Source organism: Hylaeus volcanicus, chromosome 7 (assembly GCF_026283585.1).
Source record: "Hylaeus volcanicus isolate JK05 chromosome 7, UHH_iyHylVolc1.0_haploid, whole genome shotgun sequence".
Classification (NCBI taxonomy): Eukaryota; Metazoa; Arthropoda; class Insecta; order Hymenoptera; family Colletidae; genus Hylaeus; species Hylaeus volcanicus.
Genome location: NC_071982.1, coordinates 3,817,501 through 3,829,471, shown reverse-complemented (window position 1 = coordinate 3,829,471; position 11,971 = coordinate 3,817,501). Strand labels below are relative to the sequence as shown.

The 11,971-nt window shown below is 42.4% G+C and overlaps 1 protein-coding gene across 1 annotated transcript in view; it reads right to left on the bottom strand.

Moving 5' to 3' along the window:
* Positions 1-7,887: 7,887 nt before the first annotated feature.
* LOC128880217 (disintegrin and metalloproteinase domain-containing protein 10-like) overlaps positions 7,888-11,971 on the bottom strand; it is a 188,755-nt gene continuing 184,671 nt past the window's right edge. Inside the window, exons 16-17 of the mRNA XM_054130046.1 lie at positions 11,789-11,923; positions 7,888-9,574 (exon numbers count right to left, since the gene is read on the bottom strand). Of these exons, the coding sequence (XP_053986021.1) occupies positions 8,882-9,574; positions 11,789-11,923 (828 nt within the window). The 3' untranslated portion in view covers positions 7,888-8,881. The remainder of the gene's footprint in view (positions 9,575-11,788; positions 11,924-11,971) is intronic.

Here is an 11,971-nt window from a genome sequence, read left to right as displayed (position 1 = left end):
GGACAGGGACTACTTCTCTACTTTTGTTGTGTTTTGTTAGACATCGATTACTCCACTTTTATTATTACAGAGCTAAATTTCGTAGAGTCTTGTTTATCCACACCTCGTTTAGACAAACAAAATCATGGTTAGTATTCTCTAGCTTCCTCCCCCCCCCTCCGTAGCTTATATTATCTACTCCATACCTACTCCATCGTCAAATGTGGAGGTCCACGAGGGGCTCGTGCAGATGCTAGTGATCCTGTAATATCGAAACTGCTACCAGCACACTTTCAGAAGAATTGAAAGTTATAGAGCAACCCACAGTAAAAGATGCTATTAGCCTAGGTTAGGTAGCCATATTCGTAGTCACTCCTTGCGGAACGATACGACCGGAGTCTTTCAAACTCATTTAAGCAAATATCGTTCGACTCTAAAGCAGCGACCCATACCATTAAACTTTCCAAGGATCAGTCTACCCGATGATGATTGAATCGTACCATCTATCAGTTCTCAAACGTCCAGGATACTTTCGTGCCAGAGCAAACCGAACTGAAAGCCGCTGTTTACGGCACCATCGAGCGTTCATGCTGTTTTAGAAAACGCTCCCAGCAGAGGGTCCTCGCGTGCAGATAAGCATGCGCAAGCCGGACCAGTCAGATCGTGCGCCTAAAGCAATTAAGCTCCCCGAAGAAGACTCCGGTGTGTGTGGTCTTATTAATCGAGAATTGAAGACGAGGATTCTGCAAAGGTGGATGCGTGAGCGTTCAGGATCGCTTATCCATCGCCGTCGGGGGAATGATATCATCAGGCTCTCGTAATCCGATTATCCGATCGAGGAACCCACGGATCGCTATATTATTCCAACGGTAAAAAACGTCCAACGCGACTCATCAACGGGCAACGTCAACAAACCGGGGCGAAACGTCACCTCGGCGCGTAAGGCGTGAAAATTAAACGCCCAAGCGAGCCGGTTTAATGGGAAACAATTTTGTCACTCGGCTGCGCGCGGCGCCATCCATAATTCATAAATACCGCGCGCGTTACACGCCAGTCGTAAAAACGTATTTATAGAAAACCCCTCTTGCAGCTTCAATAATTTCTTGCCCGTCGAAGGACGAATTCATATTCATCAGCGTCACACGATAATTTCAGTCAGGGTCGTCGGAGCCTCGTCGATCTGTAATGACTCTATTTCTTGCTGGACCGATTCCGTTAGATCGCGCCGCATGCCGGAGTAGAAAGTTTTCGATTTTCCTACGAACGCTGCGTAACATCCTTCCACGCAGTTGCTTCTTTTTGTTAACAGGTTGCTCAATCGACCAGGAAGGACGCCTCCTTCGTGGAGGAACAGGTCAACGAACAGGAGACCGATCTGTTAAGAGACTGTTGGGTCTCGAGATAGAGTTGTTTGGATACCTAGTGATTGCAGAAATTTTGAGAAAATTCTCGTCTTGGTTACATCAGAGTACGACCAATTTTAAATGAAGACCCATCCCAGATATAACCCAATGCAACATTCAGAACTAGCTAAGGGATGTAGTTAGTCCAAATTTATCAACAAATCCAGACCTAACCTAATAAGAAATCTATGATAAAGTCGTTTTTGTCCACCTGCTCTTGCCAGAGTTGGATTAGGATGCGTCCAATTTTGAATCAAGAACTAATCTAGACCCAATTCAACGACAAATCCAGACCTAACCCAACAACAAACTTGTGACAAGATCGTTTTTATTCTTCTGCATGCTCTTAAGGTATTCAGACCGCGAAAAGTAGTGAAATTCCTTCACCTATTGACACGGTATGTTTTTGCAAATGGTTCCAGCGTCGGAGCTGCGTGCGCATCAGCGACAAATCGCGCGCGCCGATCTTCGAATTACACGCCTTTACGGTTTCAAATTATAGGCCAACGCGTTCTCTGACGGCAAACCGCAGCGTAGCTGCACACAGGCGCACGCCGAGGGGAAAGATACAACACGAAATATATCACGTATCGGCAATGATACACCCCGCGGCGTACGGGCGAAAATAAAATAGCACACTTATCCCCTGGCAGGGATCAGAGTCTTCAGCAATGCGCCGCTAGCGGCTCGAATGGCAGCGAAAGTTCCAGGCCGGCACATATTGCGGCAAAATTGAGGATAAAACGAACGAGACCGCCGATGTTGCAGCTCGAATCGATGATAAATGATTACGAATTGAAGCGCCGAGGAGTGTCTTTCAATAGCCTGGGATATGAAGCATGATTAACTGGCTCACACCATCGCGTTGATACATTTCGATCATACGGCCCAGATAAATTACATTCTGGTCTAGTTAGCGAAGTGGTTCTTGTATTAATCGTGGAATTCAAATCATCGTCGATGAATCCTTTAGAGATCTTAATGGAGGATTTTTCTGCTGATAGGAACTCGATGAACTTAACAGTTTGGCTTACTCCTTGGTCTACTCGAGTAGTGCTCACTGATGTATGCTTAGTTTTGGAAAGGTTTAAATGGCGGAAATCCTCTTAAAGGATCTTTTGAGCCACCAGTGGTTCGAGAAACATAAAACTGTAATCTTCTCAGCGTTCTCGGTCTATTCATTTACTAATCACTAATGAATCCTCGATTTTTCAAAAATCTGACTCTTGCAGATCCCATTTGTGTCAATCAAAATTGATTAATCTGTGTCAGGGGTAATCGAATGTAAAAATATTATCTTTATTTTTCCTTACGTTATTAATAAGCGTATCTGATTATACAGTTCGAGAACGTATGAGGGAGGTGTTTGCAATCAGCGATTGCATTAGCCCGCGACGCGTGGATTAGAATCAATCGTAGAATATAAATGAAAGGCAACGCTAAAAGTGAGCCTCGCCATTCATCTTTATCATTTATTCAGGTCAGTTAATATGCGAGACGATCCGCAAGGACGGATTGCATGTACTCGATGTGCGAACGAATAGAATTAAAAAGGCGCGAAATTGGAAATTGAAAGCAGTGGATCGAACGGTGTAAATATAATCACGAGATAGTCAATCAAAAAGTTAAAGTTCGTGTTAAAGTTCGTTCTCAATCAAAATGAGTATCATAAAGAAAACTCGTACATTTTATAGTAAAATAGAACTCGTTTTCAATTTGTACACAATTCTTATACTTTCAGGTGTATATTATTTTTTAGGAAAGTAAATTTGACGTTAGGTCTTAGTATGATTTAGAAGCTTGACAATTTTCTAGCCAATGAATAAATTTTGTAATCTTGTAATATAATTTGTGGGACTAACCGTAAAGTTAAGTTCGAGAATAGGTTCTAGCTGTACCCCACATATAAATTCTCTTCAGGTGTATTATTTATTCAGGTCACCCGGTATAGAATCCCATCTACAAAGGTAAGTTGCAGAGCATACATACCTCCGCCGTCACAAAACGCGAATGCTAACGAGCTGCGCTAAGTGCAAAAGCCACGATCGGAGACAACTATAGTGACTAAATCGATTGGTTGTTCAAGGTCACTTCCCTTAAATTACGAACTTCCGATTGAAATTCAAATTCGAATTACACGAACAAATAAACATTTATATAAAAGTAACCAACACCGTAACCTTCTGAAGAACTGAATGCTTACTAATAAATATTTCTATACTAAAGAAAAATTCAACTGCTCGATCGAACGAACGTCGCGAATAAATTATTGTACATGGATTCTATTCGTCATCTATTATTCGAAAAAAAAAGGGTTGGCCATCTTTGGTCATCGAGAGAAATTTGCTTGAAGTGGATAATGACTCGCTGTCATGGACGGGGCGCGGCAAATTGGTCGCTCGTATCAGAATTGCGAAAAGTATTGTTGCGCACTGTGCAGGACTTCTATAGCTTGTTAAAGCTGGCACAAATTACTGTGCAATTAGGAGTTCGATTAACTGTAGTCCTATGAGATGTGCCAACGTCCACTCGAGCATATAAATAAAAAAAGAATTTATGGTATTTTTGTATAATTCAGCGCTACGGTGTTCGATATCCTTAAGAGTCCACAACTTGCTAAAAATTGTTAAAAATTTTCGATCCTCGCGTTCCTGGAAGCATACCAAAGAAGATCGAGGACTTTCTAAAAACGACTGACGAGAAACTGTGTATATACGAGTATGAAAATAAGAAACTTAAGGGGCTGATAAATAAGATTCCCCGAATTCCTAAACTCACACGTAGCCTGTGGACATAAATTAAGATTTAAACTCCCACCGAGCCAACCAGAACTAATTTACGCCTCTGTGAGCGATTACGCGAAACGAGATGCAAAGGATCGAGCACGAGCGCTCCTCTCCGGTTCCGGGGAATGGCAAACATGTTACGCGAGCAATATCCAACGGGATCTCACAGTTGAAAAGCAAAAAAAGCTGAGGGGGGAAAGGAAAAAAGATGGAGGACGAACGACAGAAAAATAGTTTCGAAGTTTCGCCGTAGGAGCGGAAACGACGAGACAATTCACTTAAGGCGTACACGATTGAAACGTGTTGTTTGTACAGTTACCTCGACGCATGGGAAGCTATGGAATTTTTCTGAGCCATTGTTTGAAGGATATTTTATGTCGATGCTGAAGTGTGACGCAAGGAACACGACGTCCGTATACTGCTACAAATTACGGCTTTGACTCTCTGAGGATTGAGTATATTTTAGCCGTATTATAGTGTTTAAGTATATTAATATCTAAATTTTTAATTTTTAGGGATGATTGGGGATTTTGGGGATTAGTGTCTTGTATGTTCATGGTGCGATAGTTTAATATATTAATATTTTGGTGTTTGGTGCGTTGGTTTTCTGGTGTTTTAATATTTTTGTGTTTTGATACTTCCAGTGCCTTGGTGCTCTGATGATATAGAATCTAGGACCTTAGTGTCCTATTTTTTTGGTGTCCTGTTTCTGCAGCCTACAAGAGACATGTTTCAAAATTCTGGTTACTTCAATACTTCAGCAATTAATTTTTCCAAGGTTCGGTTGAGCTGAAATAACGAGGACCGATTTTCCCGATGCCTGATCGTAAGGAAAACAGGCCGTGTCATCTTTGTCACGGTTGATTTTACGTTGCACGACGAACCATTTACTTTCTCGGCGGCGTTCTACCGTGACTCCATTCCCGCACGTGTCCTTTTCCTGTTTTCCCTATCTTCTTCCCGGGACATTACCTCGCGATTAGACGCCGCGGTACGTTACGTGGAATTACGCAAGCTCGTTTCCATGAGTTTCAGAGCGTATTGCCAGGGTAATCGTCGTAAGCCGTTACTTTGATGGGATTGAACTTCCTTCGACGATCGAGCATAACGCAACGAAACGTCGGGGAAATGTTGTCTCTTCGCGAAAGAGTTTGCGGACCGATTAATCGGTTACGGAAGAGTAACTGTACCGATCGCGGGGGAAATTTATGTGTTCCGACGTCGAAAAAGCAAGTGGTATCGCGGAAGAACAGCTGACGGTTTATTATCGTTTTATTAGCTCGGCAAATAGGTCGAACAACGTAACGGTACGAAAATAATAGCGTCGATCAGGGGTCATTGTTTGAGTGGCGAATGGAAAAGTTATCGTCGTTCACGGCCGTGTGAACCAGATCGTGACTTATATTTTTGCAGGAAATTGAAAAGTGTACTCATATAAAAAAAAAAAGGGATAAAGATCATTACTCTAAAGATCAATCGAATCTGCAATTACTTAATTTATTCCGTCGACCTCTGCCACAAAAACCCGCTAATTATGCCCGTCCCAGAAATTGCAGACTTTATACAATCTAAAGTTGGTCGTTCGTTATGAATAGTGCGAAACAAATCGAGATAGCTTAGTTTTCACAATTGGCGAGGCAAATCCTGTAACTGTTTCGCGTTTCCATAGCCTTCGTGTGATACTTAGAATCGCGAAATCGGATGTTATCGGTAGTCATCCCGTGATGAAGGATGAGCGATTCAAATGTGACCTTGATTCGTTACTTCGTCGCCATCTTCCATGGCTTCCTTGTAGCGCGATTCTTAATAGCAAGCATAAAGGATTATAAAGCGCAGAACCATCAGACTTTCGTTTGCATATTCTGAATTCTAATGCCAGGGACTGTAAAGTTTCAAAGTCCGATCCCTACGGAAGCGAATTTGATTTACGCAGCGAAAATACGCACCGTAATCGCGCGGCTTTCGAATCGAAACCTGGCAATTTATTATTGCCACGATTAACGCGACGCACGAGATTCCGGAATCCTTTTTTTCTCGAATCGGGGGAGAGAGCATGATCTACGCGAGTGTTAACTCCGGGACTCGTAAGATTCCTTTCACGTGATTAAATGTCGAGGAAATTTTTATAACAGTATCACGAAGAGGACGTAGAAAGTCGTCAAGTGACGTAATATTAAAACGCATCGTTAATGTTTCGCAAATAATCCTGTCGCATAAATGACGATATTCTTTTGAAGAAAGAAGAAAATTTCGGCACTCGTAACAGGGAGATACACAATTTTTATTTTATTTCGTTCAATTTGAACTATTTTAGTTAAAAATTAAGATGTTCCTATTCATTTTTGTTTTATTCAATTGGAGCGATTTTTTAATGAATTTGATATGAATATTATCCTTCAGGATAATTATTCAGATAATTATTCAGAATCAGGGCAAATAAATCGGTATACTGAGTTTCCATTCGTGCTCCATTATTCGAATAAAATTCCGCCGATTTTTCCAAAAATCGTTATCAAAGTAGACCAGCAGACGGTAACTGTACGTATAGACAAGGCAAATTAATCTGACGTAGTACATGTTTCGATACAAACCGTGCGTGTAAAGACGCATGCAAAATGCAACTCGACACGTGTCTATGGCCACCTATATCGCGCGTCGATCATCGGCGAGGGAATCGAGAAAAATCGATATCTCGTAAAAGGAGTATTTACACTCGTGCGCAGCCCTGACATTTCGCCAATCACACGAGGTCGCGTAGGTTAATTTACATTAAATCACCGACGAGGATCATACTTGGTTCTCGTGTCAATAATTCCTGATTCTTACTTTCTCCCACCTGGCAAACATGATCAACGAATCACGGCTGTTCGTGTACTCTTATGCACGAGTAATAGCATTTTTCTCATAAATGGAGTTACGTTTTTTTTTATATAACACGGTAAAAGATTAATTAAAATCCTGATGAATAATTTGTTTGCTAAGAACTTATTTTAATGCTCAGGATATTATTTGTTGTATCAACTATGATTTTCGACGCAATATGAAACATCTAGACAGAATAAATATTAAATAAATAATTATTTAATACTTGGACTAATGGCTGCTAAGAAGGAAACTGGGCAGTGACGTGATATCTAGCGGTGAAGAGACCGAACTAAGATGCCGACCTATAATCAGTGCCTCTATTGTGAAAACGTCTAAGTTGGTCCTCGAATAGTTCTCATTTTAATGGCTAGATGGCATCATTTACATTATTCTTGTAGCGTCATGCTACATTTCCCGCTCCACTATACCGACAGTGATGGCAGAATGAGTGTATTGCGATTGATTGGCGCTGCTTACAAATTAGATGCTGCTATATACATTATTAGGTATTGTTCGTATTAATACAAATCATGAAGACTGTATAAGGAGTCCTAACTGTGTAGTGTAGAAGTGTTATCAAAATCCCGAGCTTGAAGTTATGAATATTTCTACCACTTGCGGCGCAAGTGAGTACAGACTAAGATATATATATGTCGTATGTGTATATATTATCATACAAATATGACACACATAGTCTATGCGCACTTGCGCCGTGAGTGGACGAAATACTCATAACTTCAAGTTCGGGATTTTGATAACAGTTTTCTAGTAACTTTCTTAGGGAGTTGGATCTCCTTATACAGTCTTCATGATACAAATCCAACTATTACATTCTATGCCTTGAAAAGTCCCTAAAATGGCTGAAACATTGATGAAAGAAATAAACTATATACCAAACCAAAAGGATGGGGGAAAATCACCGTAATCCATATACACGTGTATTACAAGTATATCTTGCTGGTAGGGAATCTATAATATATTATAACATACGATTTATTGTACAGTAACAATCGTTCCTTTATATACACATATCTACGAGTTCAGCGCTGGACGATCTTACCCCTTCCTCCCTATATTTGGTCCGTTTCTATGCGAAGAGCTGTCTGGCTACACGAATTACAAGAACCCACACGGCTTCGCAAACTTTCGCGAGCTTCCCTCTCACACACACCCCTTAATTCTCGAAACTAATCTACGGCGACAGCGGTACAAGAGACTGTACAATATTTACACGCGGAGTTCGACGCTAGTCGCGTCCCATTCTCGACGGGATCGATCGTTTCATCTCGCAAGTGGAGATCAAATATTGTCTTCTTAGACCTAGGCGCGGTGCACAGTTCGGTTAACCACTCCGAGGCTTCCGTTAACGCAAAATCGAACCCGAAGTTTTCTGTACAGTACGGAGAGATTGTCTGAATGGTTGCGTTGGGCTTCGATAGGCAATCAAACAGGGAAACAAAAGAATCGAATTTTCGCGCGTGATTACTGGTACGGTAGATCCATTTTCGAAGTGACAAAATCGAGCATGTTTAGGGCGATAAGATTTCTCACACTTACACAGGAATAGTGGGAAGTCACTCGAATCTGGGGTGGACATCGAATCTTCAAAACGGAAGTTACTGTATTGAAATGAAACCAGTAAACAGGTTCGTGATTGTTTTTTCAATGATAGCAGAAATACAGTGGATCTCTCTTTGAAGCGACAAGACTGCGACAAAAACGGAAACCCTAGACTCACCACCTTGCAACTTAAAAGATAAAGACACTTGTATCTCGGCCAACGTTCGAACGCATCGAAAGAACACCGTTTCCACAGAGTGGGTCAGAGTTCAGTGTCCCTCTTCAGAACTAACTGTCTGCCAGCAACTCGGTCCGATCAGACGTCTGGGTTCTCGCTTCAGACGTTTCCCCAGGTGTGTCGGGTGTGTCCGGCACCACGAGAGGCTCGGTTTGATAACCGTAGGCGCCGCTTAAGGGGTTCACGATCGTCTTCGACGTGTTGCACAGTTTCTCGACCTGCACGCTTCTTCTCCAAGCCGCGACGCGCATCGATTCGCCGTTGTTCGATTTTCTTCGGGTGGGGGAGGAACTTGCACCGCGATTGCCGAGGAACAGTAGAGACAGTCGCCTCCAGCCGTTGGTCTCTTTCCTAGAACCGAGTTTTTGCCTGGGAACGTTCCCCTCGGCGTCTTCGCGCGTTTCCTCGTTTCTGGCGTCGCACAGTTTCTCGACCTCGTTCGAGGATCGTTCCTCGGACCCCGGGCGAGTCGAGTCTCTACCCAGGAGGCGGGAGATCCCCACCAGGAACGTGTTACCCTGCGAGGAGGACTCCTTCTTTCGTCGCGGAGATGCTAGGCTCTTCATCGTCTCGACGATCCTCTTCTTCAGACGCGAGATGTCCATGGATTGTATTTTGCGCGCCGACGACCGTTGCTGGGGAATTGGATCGCTCGCGTTGGGGGGTTGGAGGGTCGATCTCGGCGTGGACAGAATTTTCACGAGACGATTGCGTCGTTTCCGCAGGAGACGAATCAACAGCACCTGGGGCATGAAACAAATTGGTTAGCTCTTTGTATTACTTTTGTAAGAAGGTATCGCGGTCGAGTAGCTTGATTTTTGGAGGTGTTTGAGGAGGTTTGTAGAGGCTTGAAGGGGGTTGAAGAGCCTCCAAGAAAATTTAAAATGTTTGGAAGGGGTTTCGAGAAGTTTCAAGCTGTTTGAGGGAGTTCTGAGTCGTCCAATAACCTTGTGCCTGTTGTAGCTTTGCAACCAAGGCTTTCATGCATAAAATCTATGAAGCAACAAATGATGAGAACATGAATATTTCATGATACTATTCACATGTTTGCTCAAACATTGTAATTTTTCTCTTAGTTGCAATTACACCGTTCTCATGGCAGCGATATTTTCGAAAACCTTCACCGTTACATTATCCCGTAGGAAGCTCGCACGTGATACGGTTTACAACATAATTCGTAGCAGCATCGCGTTACTGTCGCCACTTTAATCCTATCTCCGGATGAATTTCCGCCTGCTTTGGCGGCAGCGCAGGTCGGAAGTTGGCCAAGTTGCGTGGAATCGAATTTACAATATATTTCGCGCGACACCTTCCCGCGCTTAATTGCCATTCACTAACGTTCTCGCGTTTCTACAGCCCTATTTAATCGCGTTGGGTCTCGAGCTCCCACGATTTCCCGTGTTTCTAAATAATACGCTGAGGGAACGTGCCAACTTCCACGAATTTAAAAAACAAAGTACGCGTTCGAAACTACAAAAATAATAGGTTTTTGGAATGAAATAGCATAGTGACATAATTGTAAACAGATCTCTTAGTTTCTACATACATGACTAGACTGTAAATATTTATGCATTTATGACAAATTTTAAAACATAGAAAAATAGACAAGGATGTAAGGAAATGCATAGATATATAAAATATAAAAATAAATTATGACATTTCGAAGTCAGAACCATACTTTCATTTAAATTTCTTCAAACATTCGCAGACAATACATGATTTTATCCAGAACAATACGAATTCTCTCGACTCGAGAAGCCCTTTTTGAAGAGGATTCCAATTCCAACAACAAAATGGTTATTTTCTGTTTAAGTCGGGAGAAATATTAGACACATCGATCCACCCTGAAACCTAATATTCACTCTAATGCCTTGCGATGGAAACATGAAAGCCATACTGTATATTTCGAGTTTCTTGATCCTAATCTAACCATCACGTCAGATGTTTATCGTCAACAGTCTGGGGTTGTGTTTAGCAGTCGTTAACAGACAAACGTCCGACGTTCGTAAACAGCAACCGAGTAATTCGGTTGCATGATAATGTTTGTCCACACATTTCGAGATCCAGCCAACGGAATATTAAGGATTTAGGTTAGGAGGTACCATACACGCTGGCATATGGCTCCCATCAACCGATAACATTTTCGTCGCGATAAACCACGATCAAACGTAGAAACTCCGTCACCGACGATCGCTATTAACGATTCGATATGTCCCGATAAAATGTATTTAATTCCGACTGAAAAGTACAACTGGGGATACTCTAAAGGTCACATTAATTTCGCGACAATTGGATATTATTTAAAACATTTCTGCGATTCGCGATCGGAGGAACGCGTGTTTCAATTTACCGTAGCATCCGACGTGCGCGCAATGAACGACACGCGAAAATTAATTATTTCAATAATAAATACACGCTCCCTGTTTTCGCCAGCCGGCCAGAGATGGATTATAGTTATAAATCGAATTGATTGATTTATCATTCGATCGCGTTCCGCGTATAAGAGCACGCGAAACGTTTTCCCAGGCTTTCACTATGGAAACAGGGGTACGTCGAGTATAATTGAATTGTATTTCTCCCGGGTGCGTTGTGCGCCACAATTTTTTCCCGAGGATGCCAAAAAACAAAAACGTGTAACATGTCACCGGAGTTGCCTTTCACCGGTCGGGAGTGAAACTTTTCAATTGACAAGACGCGTAATTGGATTTACATGGATATTCGACGCGTCAACAGTATTTTCGGCGTACGCAGATGCATCGAGGTTGCAAAAAACATACTTTCAACTTGTGTTGGTCGCGCGGATCACGGAGTTTGGGAAGAGGGAGTTATTTGTTTTTGAAACACACGGCTCCATTGGGAAAGCTGTCGAGTCGATGGATCACTTCAAAGCATTTCGCCCAAGGGCGAACGATCACGAGGCGTTCCGAGCAAGAAACCAACTGTACCGCGTTACTCACCGGGATTAACAGCAGAACCAAGCCAATGAGCGCGACGACGTACCAGTAGTCGGTCAGCCATCGTCGGAAGGTTGCCAAACTGGCGTCTGACAATAACAATCTCCTCAGTGTCGCTAAAGGCCCACTGGGGTCCACCTGAAATTATTAACAAGTGTTATCGAACAAATCTATTTAGCATGGTAT